This window comes from Blennius ocellaris (genome assembly GCF_963422515.1).
Source record: "Blennius ocellaris genome assembly, chromosome: 9".
NCBI classification, from domain to species: Eukaryota; Metazoa; Chordata; class Actinopteri; order Blenniiformes; family Blenniidae; genus Blennius; species Blennius ocellaris.
This window is the reverse complement of record NC_137658.1, coordinates 11,410,555-11,426,351: the sequence shown is the minus strand read 5'-3', so window position 1 is coordinate 11,426,351 and position 15,797 is coordinate 11,410,555. Positions and strand designations below refer to the sequence as shown.

The following is a 15,797-nucleotide window of genomic DNA, read 5'->3' as shown; positions in this document are numbered from 1 at the left end:
CGCGCGCGCCCTGCGCCGTTGCCGTGCCGCTGCCGTCCTCTGCGCACTGCGTCATGGCGACAGCGGTGAAGAAGTTACGCATTTCCTAATATTGGGAGTTTGGTGGGATATTTCTCCAAGCAGGCAGCAGACACGCGTGTGAGTACCTCAATGTTTTTTTTTGTGCTCCTGGCTATTCGGAAGAATCCCGATGAGTGGGGGAATATTTGGTCTTCTGAGGTGTAAAAGAAAAAAAAAGAAAAAATTCCCTGTTGCTGCCTTTACCTGTACGGCCAGGTGAACCGTCATGACACCTGTAAACACGGCAGCGCTTTACCATCAAGTGTTGCCTCAAGTCATTCTATCTCATCAAACTCTCAGAAGTGATGTGGTGAGACCTGCTCGTAGGACTTTGCTCAGTCATGTGGTGACTGTTATGAGTGTTGTAACTTGTGTCTATGAATGAATTGCTCTCTCTCTCTCCTCCTCTCTCTCTCTCCCCTCAGTATGGTGGATCACAGGCTCACAGATGTACCCAGACGTCCCAGTGTCAAAGAAACATTTTAAAATGGAGGAGCCGGCCCTGATGGCCTTGCTCGAGTGCCCTCTGTGTTTGGAGCGGTTGGACGTGTCAGCCAAGGTGTTGCCCTGCCAGCACACTTTCTGCATGTCCTGCCTGCAGAGGCAGGAGGCCACCCACTCCCAGCTGCTCTGCCCGGAGTGTCGCGCTCCTGTCCCCGCCAGGACGGTAGAGGCCCTCCCTGAGAACCCCTTGCTCGTGCGGCTCCTGGAGGGGCTCCACGGCTCTGCGGGGCCCACCAGGAGAATGCATGCAGCCCGATATGCAGTGCCCTTGACAGTCAGGGAGGATCAGCAGCAGCAGCAGCAGGGGGATCGGCAAAGGCACGGCGAGGTCAGTGAGCGACCCCGGACTAACCCTCTGCTTTCTGACAGGAGCCGTACGAGCCAAAGGCACACAAATCCCACGAAGTGAACCATGTCTCAAGACAATACAAAACCTCCTGACGCCATAACATTGTGTGTTCTTATGCTCACAATTGTAGAATTGCACAACAATACAGTGTCATGATGGCGAAATACTACTTTTATATAGGATTTATAATGACGTTTTATATAAGATACAATATTGTGCAAAAGTTTTACGCAAGGAAAGAATGTTTTCAAAAGTAGAAACATCAATAGTACTTTTCTCCCAGATAAGAGAGTCATTGTTGAAACGACAAAAGAATAACATTTGCATTTGATAAGTCTTTGTCCCCTAAACAGGATTTAGCGCGTTTGTATTCGTATAGTTTTTGAGTAGAATTCGACAATAAGGTTGTTCCAAACATCTCAACAAATGAGCCACAGTCATTCTGTTAAAACAGGCGTGATGAAATCCTCCTGTTATTTACTGGAAATCCAAATAGACTACACCCTGTTGTGGCATTATTCAGGACCCACTGTTTCTCCTTAATACTAAAACAGTTATTGAAGGCGGGGCTGGACAATTAGTCAGCCCCCTTGCCTCACAGCCAGAACACCTGTCTGGCCTGTACGCAGCCTTTTACCCGCAGTCAGCGAGCCAACACCGAATGAGAGGATTAAGAATCCCAAGAAAATCACTTGAGAATCCAACTTGTTAAATGCCTCCTTTATTGTGCTGATCAGCATGATTTGATTTGTAACACTACCCACAATGTCCTGATACACCCACACAATGTTGGGGACGTTCTCTCAGAGCTCTCCGTATCAACGCTGTAGAAAAACTCTTTCACAGTCGACAAAATCATATTGCAATGTGGGTGTACTGTGTATCGTTTCCGACTTAGAGGACGAACTGCTAATCGCGGTATGCTCGCAAAAGTAAACAGATGACTTTGATAACCCATCAACTGAATGACAGTATGTGAGTCATGGGGGCTGCGGTCCTATTTGACCTATTCAAATGTTTTCTGTTATGAAATAAGCATTAGCACTCCTCCTTTGCTCTGAAGTGACAGGATCCCTTCAAAACCGTGCAAATGGGAGTCATTATTCTTATGGTAACACATGTGCTTCGTGTACGACAGAAAACACTCCTGAATACTGAGCCAAGTGAAGAGCGCGCCATTATTTATGATCAATTAATACCTCGATTATATTACACCCATATAGTAGTAATGGATAAAGAAACAATCTCATTTGAGGGTCCATCCATTCCATTTCAGTTTTGCTTTTATCTACATGGGAAACACACAGAGACAGACTGTGTCATTAGAATAACCAATTCCGATCAAATGCACGTGTTTAGATCGTGGAAAAAAACAGTTTCGCGGAAGAAAACGGAGAGCAAACATGAAAACTCCAAGCCTGAACTCAAACACAAGAGGTTATTTTGCATCCTGGAAATGCACTGTCTTAAAAAATGTGATATCACTTTCCAAAAAAGAAATGTTACAACAAAGTGCTAAATATACCAAACACAAATGTCCTTGCTTTTTGTGCATGGTGATGTCAGAAATGGTTCTGAGGAAGACATCTGAGCATATTTAAGTATGGGAATTTTTTTTTCTCATTTAGTTTAAAATTAATACTTTTAATAAAAAAAGGTTTTGAAGATTCTTTATTAACTCAAAATACATACATTTCAACAAGGATTATATCATATGTTCCAATGAACATTTAACAAGAGGTATAATTACTTGCTATTTCCACTACAACAGAGAACTGAAAATGTATTTATCTGTAAAAATCATCCATAAAAACTCGATTGTCGTAATACGAAAACACTCAAAAATGTAGACCGTCAGGAGACAGGTTAGTTTTACCCAACTGATGATGTTGCAATAGTAATCTGCTCCTGTATAGCCTTTGCCTGTGTAACGCTTAACATTTTCACCTAATTCAAAGCTAAGAGATTATGAAGGTACGTCACACTCAGTAAATCACTCCAACCTTTTCATCGACGCTGATATTTTAGCCTCTGAGGTGATGAGAATCACAGACCTGCCCTCAGAAAAGAGCTGTGTACAGGAACTGCTGTGAGCGTTCAGGAGTCTACTTGGAAAAAAAACTTGAGTTCAATCAGAGTTCAGAAGACTCAGCAGAGTTCAGGAGGGTGAGTTTGCGATTATTCTGCCGCATAGACATGCAGATGCTAATTATTCTACTTAAGAACGTGTACCTGGATGAGTCTGATTAGCCTGCGGGCTTAGCCGCAGATGGATTTGGCCTAAAATGTTAATGCTCCAGCCCCGACAGTGAAAATCCTCCGGTTCATTTCCAGGCTTTTCGTGAGCGACTCTGGGTTTACCTCTCCCCTGTTCTAGTTGATGAACTCAGGATGCACAGTTCAGCTGCACATTGAGTGCTGTTTAAAACATTTCTGTTGTCCTTTCAAATAAAGATAATGTTCACACTATGTTTAAAAAAAAAAAACATTACCAGTTTGAGTAAACTCAAAAAAACCCCAACCTTTATCAGAAAAAAATATATCAAACTAATCGAGATAAGAGTCTGGTGCTTTGGTAGTAGTCAGCATAAAGTCAGCATGTTGAAGTTTGTGACCACACAGTTTTTTTTTAACTAGCAAGAAAACCACAATTCTTTTTATTAATTTAAAGTGACAATAAACTCAAAAACACACAGACACAGACACAGAAACAGGGGCTTAACACACAGTTTCACTTATTCATAAGGTGTCGATTGGTCGGTTTTGTTAATCAACTTGGTGGCGTAATTGCACACATTGAGAAATAATCAAGTTTTACTTTCTGGGATTTCCCATGTACAAGCAAAATGCTTCATGTGATCGTTAAAAAAACCCCAAACAAACAAAACTGAGTGGTCTTGAAACATTTCAAAAGTTCAAAAATCAAACCCCCTCCACTTTGCTTAAACCAACAGCAGCTGGCGTTTGTGTTTCCTCTGCTCTCCAGGCTGCTGTTCCCAGAGCCTCCATGTTTAACCACCGGGGCGACACTTCAGGAGAGCCGGTCCTCACACTCCGTGACGGTATCGCCCCAAAACACAACTTGGATCACAGCTTTCAGAGTAATGACTCCGCTGACAGCAGCGGTGCATCGGTCACGGCTCTGCAGGCCGTCGGCCACGCGCCTCAGCTGCAAGCCCCGCAGCAGTCCCATCCGCCGGCTCTCTGCAGGGCGCTGTGCAACTTCAACTCAGGGGAGATGAATATGGAAGACAGTAAATATTGTCTCAGCTTCATCAAGGTCTGCCACTCAAACTGCTGAGTTAAAACAGTGGGGGGGGTGCTGCTGATTTTAAAAGTACTGCCATTCTTACAGATTCTTACTTACATATGGGGAAGAGAAGCATGATACTTCACAAGTCTAAAGCAAAGCAAACCCCCGAAACACACACTTTGTTACCAGAAGTGGTCACCATATCTGATAAGATGTTTACTTTGGAAGAACCAGGCTTATATTTGCGTCAACAAATAAATGGAAAATGCCCACATCGTCAAATGTAAATCCGTTACAAACCACCTATCTGAACTGGAGTGTTGGAACAGAGTGTTTCCTGCTCTGTGTTCGATGATAACTGTTACTAATTCACCTTTTTATACTTCGTTTCTTCTATTTGCCACAAGGGTATTTGAACTTGTGCAGCACTCTGCGTTGCAGGTCAACCTGACTGGGGTGAAATAGTTTTGAAGTTTCACTAATGCTGTGTATGGAACTGTAAGATCTTGACAGTAATACGTAAAGCCTTTTTAGCCCTTTATTAATTTTCTAAAAAAAAAAAAAAAAAAAAAAGTTGTAGATAAATCAAATATAGCGGATTTTTTAAATATCCTAAGAAGCTGATGTCCTCTTCAAATCATAACTTTCCTCTTACATATTAGACCAAAAAAAAAAAAAACACTGCTTGGATGAATCCTTAATTTCTGTTAAATTGTAGTAATTTGTGATCACGGGTGAGCAGCAGTGGTAATATACCGCATGTTACTGTCCCGCTTTTACTTTGTTTGACTTGCACGCTGCGACTTATGGCTTAAACCTCTGCTGCAGTGGTCGTTACTTACCCTGAAGGATCTGCGAGGCGGTTACATAAGGGCCTCAGTGCCTGTGTGCTCTCCATTAACGCGCACTTCAGCTCGCCTCTTTTTTTAATGCAGGTGGTCAAATGGTTTTTCAGAGGCTGACCGCAGAAAGGACCGGGCCCGTCGACACAAAGGGGGGGAGCTGATGTCACTAGAAACGCGAGGCTCGCACGGAGAGTTTCTTTTGCCGAGCGCTCAGTCTCCGGGGCGTCCATCCTCAGTTGTAACCATCCAGCATCCCCTATTCACTGTTGTTTTAGTATTTGTTTCTTATTTCTGGCCCACAGGGAGATATCCTCACTGTCATCAGACGAGTGGACGACAACTGGATCGAGGCCAAGCTCGGAGAGAAAGTTGGACTTTGTCCTCAGCAGTTTACAGAGGTGAGTCCTCCCTTCTCTACTTCCTTCAAAGTTTAAATGTGGCCAGCGGCCCTTTCAGCACGATCAAATTTGGCACCTGCCGTTTGGCACTTTGCCCCCGATAGCGTAGCCCTTGTAATCAAATGGAGCGTGGACGTCGTCGCCGGGTGTCATTAATTCCAGGTCACTGCCCGGATGTTACCTTGATTTGGATTCAGAGCTTTGATTTATCAGTAAGTTAAACGTCACTCTTGTGCTACAAAGTGCTGAGGCAGAAAGGTAACGTGTGAAGCCCTGCTGCGTCTGCAGCTGCTCATTAGTGTGTGACTGTGCCGCTTACTCAGGTTTGCAGAGCTGCTGTCACTTGTTTTCCTCCGTGCTCTCTGTCGCCAAGAATTAACTTCATACAAGCCCAAAACTGATTTGATTTGTTGATACGGTGGGGTCTATGTGGCTTCATTCAGCCCCTTGTTTAGTTTCCTAAATTAACATCTGTGTAGCGACACACTTTCGCTCCCTCTCCTCTTTTTGCATCTGCTTTTTGTTTCCACCTCATCCATATCGTCTTCTGAAGCCCAGCCTCAGCGACGTTCTTATCTCCCTCTGCCTCTGTAGCCCGTCTCTCTCTTTCTCCTCTCCCACTTCCCTCCTCTCATCTCCCCTCTCCTTTCTGAGGCTGCCTCTCCTCCTGTCGTGCAGCCAGGCGTGAAGACACAGTAATGCTTTCTCTGCTTGGGTGGCATAACAGCACATCACTGTGGGGAGTGAAAGCATTAACCCTGCCATGCCTGTCTGTCTGCCTGCCGGTCTGTGCAGCTCTTTTCTCAGCACCAGTCAACCCTTCCCGGCTTATTGGCTGGTACTTTTCATCCCGCCTGCCTGCCTCCCTGGCTGCCTGTCCAACAAGTTGTAGGGGTGAGTTGAGCAGTGATAAGTGGGTGTATTTAGATAACCATTTCACTGATCAGCAGGACCAGAGGTTGACAGTCGATGGTAGCAGGTAGGAGCCAACTGGAGAGGATTTATTATTTGTGGATCGACTGTTCTACATGATAGGATGTTTTTTTTCCACCCTGATTTGGATTTCTGTGTGTTTATTTTATTTAATTTTTTTTTCAGCCAAACTCTGTGGCTGCCAAACTGCTGAAAGGAAAGAGTTGGAGGGGGAGTGACTCAGCAGAGTTTCACCATCAGACTGGGAACGTGGGTAAAGAGAAGGCCACTGACGCATCCAACAGGACCGCCCATTACAGAGCGCCTCAAGCCTCGACTAAGACGCCCATCATCAATGCTTTGGCCCTCTCCAAGCTGCAGAAACAGCCGGCGGCCAACAGCAGCAATTTTCACCAGGCGACAACGGGCGAAACGTCCAACGTCAAAACACTGAACGGCTTCAACCACCAGGGTCATTCGGTGCATCCATCTGTGCTCTCTGCAGCCCGGGCCCACGCTCACCCGTCCAGAGGGAATTCTCAGCGGGTCAGACGCCACTCTGACTCATACCGACACCCGGTACAGGTGAGTCACGTGCCACCCTCTTCATGCATGGCTCTTTCAGTCTTTCAGCCAAACTGGTGACTGGTTGAAGTGATTAGTTTTGAACTGAAAACATGTGTTTGGCAAAAGGCACGATGGAGGCGTTTATTTATTGTCAAGTTGGCTTCGGGGATGCAGGGATGGGAGCCATGACACTAACTTGAAGGAATGAATGAGAAAGGGGTATCGCCCTTGTGTTGGCTTCTCTGTGATTAAGTGATTCCCATTAAGGCGACACAGATGTAGAAAAGAGCTACGTGCAAAGTGAGCGAGGGATGGAGGTGAGTGGACCGTTACTCTGTGGGGTCTTTAATCATGAGTCTCAGGACATAAGCCAGGTTTTCCCCTCAGAGATGAAATACAGCAGGGTGTATGTTGTTTTTCTTTCCTCAGCTCATGGAGATATGGCTGTAGAGGCTGTGTGAGTATCTTTTTCTCTGAAGGCAAAAGAGTAATGGGGAGAGAAAAAAGCTTTTTACTTTACACATTTGATGGTTGGAGAAACACAGAATGCTCCGAGTTAAGTACTTCTATTCACGTTTTGAAGGCACAAAGTCATGGGCTTACTGGGCTCACCTTTTCATTCCATATCATTGGAATTAATATATGACAAACCACGTTAAGGCGCTAACACCCCAGAAATGTTTTCACAGTTTCTATGAAGGAGTTGTCAGGATGTTTCAGAACTGCCTCCAGACTGTATAAATCAAAACCTGACTGTGATTTATCGACTTTTGTTGACATAACCGAGGAGCAAATGACAAACTTTTAATGTTCCCATGATCCTCTTATTATATCACAAAAAACTTTAATGGGTGTAATGGTAGGTTATTGGTTGGTGATTTGAAAAAAAAACCAGATGTTAACTGAGAATTTTCATCAACTTCACCTAAAACTTTTGTTACTCAAATAAATTATTTTATCTCTATAGTTGGACGCATTCTCATACGTTTACTTGTGAAACAATCTAATAAAAATTGTCGGCATGGCATGAAAAGCTAAACTTCATGCAGACGTGAGAAAACCAGGAGGGAAAGGGAGGAGGAGACGCTGAAACTTGAAAACAAGATGAGGAAAGAGGAAATGGGAGGGAAAGGGGCGAGAAAAGGAAAAGGTGAGAGGAAATACTGGGTCGATTGCATGCTGCTCGGAGGAGAAAGTAAAAACAAAAGTTGCAAGCCGCAAAAATAAAGGCAAACTGCAAGGAGGAGGAAAAATGAGAGCTAGATGTGGAGAGTGGGAGGCTCGGAGAGTCCCTCTGTGTCTGCTTATCTCCCTCTTGCTGATGATGATGAGTCACTTGTGAAGTTAGTTACATAACAGACCTCTATCTCTCTCTCTCTCTCTCTTGCCTTCAAACTCCTTCCTCTTCACTAAGCAGGTAAAACTCACTTTCACATCAGTGGGCCAATAATGGCAGACGAGTCGCACACTCCCCTTTTTAAAGGAGCGCAGGGCGGTTTCCCTGAAGCTGAGGCCGAGCTCCCCTGGGACCAAGCCAGCATGTGTGCTATTCTTAGTGTCGCGTCCCATCGCCTCTCACCTCTGGCTCCGCTGTTTGACAGAGAGCTGCAGCTTCTCCTCCCACCGTGGATGAAATAATGCATATCAGTGTGAATATCGCCACGGTTATGTAAGTGCAAAATTTAGGTCCCATTGCCTCAGTGTTGGATGAGAATATCTGCAAAAATATTATCAGGGATATCGGAAGCCGAGGAAGGAATGGCATGAAAGAGCTGGGACAGTTAAAGTGATTTATATAGCACCTTTAAATTGGAGAATGTCGCGAAGTGCTCTGCAGGCGAAAAATATAGACGGAGGAAGAGATGAACAACTTAACCTGAAGTCAGACAAAAGTGGAGCTGCTGCCCTCAGATATACGAGGAATGAGGAATACCTCAGAACTTTAGTTTGGGTTTGACCGTGCACAACTTTTCAGGTTTCACAAGCAATTCATAATTTGTTGGGTGAGAAGTCAATATTGATGACACAGGAGGCCCTTTCAAAGTCGTGAGAAGCACAAGAGCAGCTGGGCCATCTTTATTGAAGTTGAGCTCCCACGGATATAAAGCTAATCCCAGTTTACATATTCTGAAAGGCAGGGTACACACTGGATGGATCTAAATTAGCCATCATGGAAAGACTTCTCACTGTAATACAGCCATTTAAAATTTTTTTTATTATTATTATTATTATGTTACCTGGCGTGAATTTCCTTCCGACACATGGGCATGGCTGTTCCCTAACTTATCTGTAGGTCGTGCAGCCAATCGAAAACAAATGGAGAAAGCTGCAATGGTCGCGATACTATGACATTAATGTCCGCAATCTCTGTGTGATGTCACTGTGAGTCAGTGCCGAGCTGAACAGAAGTTGAAATGTCACGCTGTAGTGATCTCTGCCTCTGTGCAGGGCTGTTCTCACTGGCTAACAGAGATGGGCACGGTCAGATCGTTCCAGCGTAGCCTCACTGTCTAATTCACCAGGGTAATTAAAAACAGCTGTGAGTGAGCAGGGCGTTTACACCAGTCATTAACTCTGACACATTTCCTTCACGTCATTGTGTCCGAATTTTACAGACGCATCAGGTATTCATGCCGACCGTGTTTTTACAGGAAGATATATTGCTGGATTTGTTGTTTCCACACGATGAATCATGAAAAGCGGCAGTTTTCCAATGAAGAACGAATAACCAAAACACAATACCACAGTGTTTACCTTGTTTACTCGAAGAAACTGTGCAAATATGTTAGTCAGACATAATAGTGTGAAGGCTCTGTTTTTGCAGCCCCATATGCAACAAACTCTGATGTACTCTTTATTCTGATTCTTTTTTGTCCACATCCTGTCCACAATAAAAAAAAATTCTTCGTGCCTAATATATCCCACCCATTAGCATGAGCTGCAATAGAATACAAGGACGATTGGTGTTGCAAGATTGTGGAAATTCAGGAAATGTATTGATTAACGACTATGTAATGCTTTTAGATTGTTAATTTTTAAAATTCACATTTATAAACGAACCTTCCAAATCTTTGTTGATGTGATCTAAACTTGAAATGTGGACGATAATATTTTTTCAGTGTATTCATACAAGGATGTTTCTCTCTGCAGAAACCATTTTATACCCACTAATATTTTATATGTTGCCTGACTAAATGCCGAGTTCCTCCTTCCATTTAAATGTAACCGTCAGGGCACCTGGACTTTGCGTGACTGAAAACTGAAGCAGGCTCTTTGTATCTGGAAAAAAACAAAACAACAACACATAAGCCAAGAATAGATAAAAGGACTTGGATCGATGAAAATAGCTAAATAATTGAATGCGTGAAAGGAGGTTACATCAAACGTGTTATTGAAGATCACAAAATCCACTAATTATGATCACTGAAAGTAACAGGGAAACGTTAAACCAGGATGAGACCATTGGTGGTGTAAGAACCATTTGGACAAAGGCATGGCATCCATCCACTCTCTTGCATGATGGGAAATGTGTGTGTGTCTACGGGACATGCTACATGCAGCCTGAATTTTTATTTTTCCCTCGCTGCGCTGCTTTTGACAAGTGACACTGTAGATACAGCTTAGGATGCCTCCTAATTATCACTCTCTTTGTGTGCCCAAGTTATAGTGTGAATGCAGTGTAGCGTAATAGTGAGAGAGCTGCAGGAGTCAGGCACATAATGAATACTATGTTTATATATATATATATATATATATATATATATATATATATATATTGCATAGAAAGAACCCCAGGCCAGCATGAGAGCTTGAAAACAGAAGCTGAGTGGTATCCCTCTGAAAAGAAGAAAACTGTATGGGTGGCACAGCAACCATAATGGATACTTGTTTCTTTCTTTTGTGAAATGACAGCAGTGAGACAGCATTAGTGTGTATGACTTCTTTGTTCCCACGAGTAAAAAAAAGTTTAAAAAAAAAACCCTCCTCCAGCTTCTTTTCACTGGTAGAATTAAGCAATTAGGGATACGGCTTCTTATTGTATCATCAACACACCTTCGTGTCACTCACTGGTGGTGCTTGAATCACTGTGTGCCGACTTCAAAACTGTTTGTTAGCTCTCAGCATCAAGTCCAAATGCTTTGATTTAAAATAAAACACACAAGAAATCTTGGTAAAATCATACTGTTTCAAAGTACAAATCTTTAACTCGCCCATAAGTGAAAAGAGAGACTAATCATTTTTAAAGAAAACCCAATAAAATATACCTGATAATACAGATAAGTGACACTTTAATGGAAACAAGTCTAAATAAATGTATAGACAACTTTAGGATTCGGTAAATGAATGTGTGCGTGTGAAGAAAATCTTGTAATCATCTGCTCTGGCTCTTGTAATCATAGAGTGCAACAGGAATACACAATTGTGAAAACTGTGTGGGTAAAAGCACACGCTCAACACAAAATAATTACCATATTTATTGGTCATTGCGGTAGTACCAGAGATTCTTTTTGGCATGCTTTTAGTGAAGTGGATGAAGAACAAAAATCTTAATTTCTTCTATGACCGAATAAAACAAAATGAAACTTTAAAGTTAATCACAGGTGAGTGACCCATTAGACACATTAGATGACTGTCCACTCTGGTCACAGTGTTCATTGCACATAAATCTTAGGCCAGTCTCTGATGAAAGATAATCTAGACATTGACTTTTATTCACTTTGGTGACGTCCCAAAGACAATATTAAGCTCAAACTCGCATGCTGATGGAGAAAAAAGATTTATAGGTCCATGGAACTGTTTGCTTGACAGTAGATTTTCATCCATTTATCTTCTTTACCTGCTCAATCCAGGGCAGGATCACAGGAGCTGGAATGCATCTGCTGACATTAGAGAAAAGGCAGGGTACCCCCAGGACAAGGGCTGACCATAGAGACGAGGGGAATGGTTGGGGGACAACATACAATGCCCTTGTTAATGCTACATATTTTATTTACACTTATCACACTGATCCAAACACTTTCCAACTGTTGTTACATTAAACAAGCCTCAGCAGCTCTATCGAGACATTGATATTATTTTCAAACAGGAGGCCCACCCCCCCAGACCAGGAAGAGCGAAGTCCTGGCCGGGCCCGGGTTAGAGGATAGCCAACGTCTGCTGTCGTGTTTAATTGATGGAAATACATAGCGTGCATTGTATTTTGCCTTGCGTATGAAGAATTAATAATCTTGTTTCTGCCCTTGTTTAGAGCACAAAAAGGATGAGCAGCGAGACTCCGCCCAGCATTTCAATGGCTCTGGTGAACCCCCAAATGCCCTCTGCCTCTGCAGACGGCAAAAACTCCTCCACACAGCAGCTCTCCATCAGTGTGTGAGTCACTGTTTTAAATATTATCATAATGATATGTAAATGTAAGGATCATTTATGCAGGACACAAGCAGAATAACTTTTTTTTTTTTTTAAAGGCAGCATAATTGAGTATATATTGCAAAATGTGAGCAAGTTGAATTAATGAAGCCTCCGTGTGCCTCCTCAGGTGTGCCGTCCTGTACTCCTACAAGCCACGCCGGCCAGAGGAGCTGGAGCTGAGGAAAGGAGAGATGGTGGGAGTGTATGGAAAGTTCAAAGAAGGCTGGCTGCGTGGGTTGTCGCTCAGAACGGGCAAAGTGGGCATCCTGCCGAGCAACTACATCACGCCTGTGCTCAGGTGAAAGGCTGCGCTCTCTGACAGCAGAAAGTGGGAGCCAAATTACTTTTGGATTCCGCATGCAACTCCACGTAGGCATGAATACATTCAATTATGCACATACGGTGGAGACCAGTCGCTCTGGCGCACGCGCTGTCCGCGCACACAGATCGCGTGTTCGACCGCAGCGGGTCGGAGCGGACATTAGCGCACAAGAGTGGATGACGATTTTGACGTCACGCATACCCTACGCCCATGATAGTTTCACTTTCCCTTGAAAGCAGAGAACATAAGCCACCTGGGCCAAAGCCAACTGCAAGAGGCTCCAATCTGGTCCCGTTTATACAGGTTGTTTTTTTTATATCTCATTGTATTTTGCACCAGAAGGTTTCATTAAAATTGACTTTATGTTGAAATTGTAATAATTTTCAGTACTAAATGTTTGATCTTGCAGAAAATATAGACAATTCCATTACATACACTGTGGCCACAACAAAGAAAAACTTTGAAGTGTATATTTAAAGGGTTTTATAGCAATATTTTACCCGTCTGGTCCACTCAAGATGAAATTGGACGGTATGTGGTCCCTGAAATAAATTCAATCTTATTTAATAATTATTTTCCATACATCTTCTGTATATATGTATTTATATTGTATAGATCTTGTATTGATTCAGTTCACTTTTAAATAATCACAACATATTTGGTGTTTGGTTCATTCAATATCAACTGGTCCTGCAATTTGTCCTTGTGACCAGTCCCTCCGAAGAAGAGGGCATCTGTCTTCAGAGGACACTTGCCCTTGGATTTTAGGGCGTCCCTCCATCAGAGGTCTTACTGTATATCATGATGTGGATGGGCGTCTCACAAGTCGTACTAATGTGCCTCATTGTTCAACCACAGAACCTCAGCCAGACTTCTGGAGACCAAAGCTGCTAATGCACCCACACAGTACAACACAGTCGCTGGAAAGAAACCAACAGCTGTCAAGAATCCTGCTGTGATCCTTGCTCTTGATAAGGTGAACGCCGATGGAGCGATACACTCAACAGGGCAGGTCCCGTCTGTGCCAAACGGAGCACAGCACGCAATGCCATCCGCTGGCACCGGGAAACCACCCCTCCCTGGGAGTTCACAGGGTTGGGAGACGGTGAGGCGTATTTTTAACCCACATAGAGGTGAGTGCCAGACGTGACATCCCAAGGTTTTGTGAAATTAATAGATTGTGTCATGCTCTCAAATGTCATGTCTTTTACACTTTTTTTTTGTTGTTTGTTTTTCTTAGCATCAAACCACTTCCCACACACGTCCAATTTCAACGTCCCGTCCAGCTCCCATCACTTCGCACAAGTTCAGGCATCCGGCTACTCGCCTGCTCTGCAGAGGAAGAAACACAGCAGCATCTTGTCCAAGGCCAGCAGGCCACTGGGCTGGATGACTGAGCCAGCAGCGCCCCCTACTGCTAAAATCTTGAAGGACAGGGATTTTACAGTTTTACATGAAGCAACATTTCAGCCTGACAAACAGCCTGCCAATGGGCCTCACTCCATTCTGGTCAGACCAGATACACACAAGAACAGTACAGATAAGGTAAAGTCATACGATACTCCGCCCTGTAAAAAAAAAAAAGAAACAATATAAAGATAAAATGATAAAAATGAACATAATTTAACCATTCATGTAGGCACTGTTTGACATTTTATTCACAGCAACTGTTTAACTTCCACAGCCTGCAAAGTCGGTGCGCTTCCTTGCAGACGAAGACTCCCCACCTCTCAGACGTCGGACCTTCTCTTGGTCAGGGGGGAGCCATGTTTCATCCAACTACCGTCCGGGCCCCCCTCCTTTAGAAGTGTGGGCCCCATCGCTCACCCTGGGAAGAGATGGACCAGGCATCATCCTCAGAGAAGGAAAAGGTCCTATTCTTAGAAAAGGCATTGAAGCAGACCTTTCAGATCTAACCTCTGCCCTGCAGAAGCCAGCATCCTCGCAGCCATCGCTATCGGCCATATCAGCTCAGTTCAGCCCCAGCAGGTGTGTTAAATTTGTGTCATTGATTATCAGACAGATGGGGCAGACTTGAAAAATTGCTATTGATTTTGATGGACTGCACAAAAACCTCCAGCATCTTTTGCTTCTCTCTCCTTTTTTTTTCCAGACACAGAGTGACCACAACGCATCTCGCCCAGACAGACTCCGAGCTCAGTCTGCTTCAAGGAGAGTTTGTCCTCGTCCACAGACCTCGACCTGATGGACGGGTTCTTATCACGCAGGGGAGCAGTGGACAGACAGGCTTATTCCACAGCAATGTCCTTCAAGCTCTCGAGAGGCTCAGCTGACTCTGTATTTTACTTGTACTTGTGTATGTTTTTATTTCCGTGTGTTCAAACTGCCAAATAACTTGATTGAGCTGCCAAACAAAATGTGTACTGAGACCCAAAGGTTAATACTGCCAGAAGACAATCCTATGAATGGTGTTTATTTTCATGCCGAGTCCAGATGAAAGTATGCTTATACTCTCTGAAGATATATTCTGCGTCCTTCAGTGTGTGTGTGCATGTTTGGGACACATCTGATATGAGATTTTGCACAAAAATGACTGTTTCTGGTTTCATACCCATGTTACATTTTGGTGAGTGCCTTGGTCAAAACATGTTAAAGAAAGTAATTATATTTGAATTTATTTTGTGAACTGAAGAGGTAAAATATCAATACTGCTTATGTGGTAATAAAGTATACTTCCAAGACATTACTACTTTTGCGTCTGACTTCTCAAGTAACTTATAAGTAAAATACTTGTAAATCGTAGTTTGAAGACTTCAGCTGCAGCTGCACTGGATTTTACATGCAGCATCAGAACTATTTGCATAGAATGAATCTATTTCTGTCTGAAAAATGTCTATACTAAAGGACCCTGGTTATAGTACTCCCAAGCTCACAAAGTGTTTGTGGGGATCTAAAAATTCACAAATATCGACTTTGTTTCTTTTGCTTTCCTGCCGATTAATAGATATATAAATAAATAACTTGATTTGTATGTTACTTTAAAAAATGTACTTGGTGCCAGTGTCCTACAATATTGTATTTGGAGAGAAATACATGTTACAGTGCATCAAATGCATTGTACAGTCACATGTACTTCAGCCAAATGTAGGTTGAGGCTACAGCAAATAACATTTTGCCATATAATCATTTTTAATCAGGAAATATTTTTTGGGGAAAA

At 43.2% G+C, this 15,797-nt stretch overlaps 1 protein-coding gene across 2 annotated transcripts; it reads left to right on the top strand.

Moving 5' to 3' along the window:
- On the top strand, positions 1–15,275 carry sh3rf2 (SH3 domain containing ring finger 2). Of its 2 annotated transcripts, XM_080502175.1 has the most exons (11): positions 1–138; positions 486–892; positions 3,900–4,193; positions 5,314–5,409; positions 6,508–6,906; positions 12,137–12,258; positions 12,425–12,595; positions 13,478–13,752; positions 13,860–14,164; positions 14,304–14,608; positions 14,733–15,275. In XM_080502175.1, exons 2-11 carry the CDS (start codon positions 509–511, stop codon positions 14,911–14,913), a joined length of 2,532 nt encoding a protein of 843 aa, XP_080358301.1. In that variant the 5' UTR covers positions 1–138; positions 486–508; the 3' UTR covers positions 14,914–15,275. The 2 variants fall into 2 exon arrangements, with proteins under 2 accessions (XP_080358301.1, XP_080358302.1); XM_080502176.1 differs by lacking the exon at positions 3,900–4,193.
- Positions 15,276–15,797: the final 522 nt, after the last annotated feature.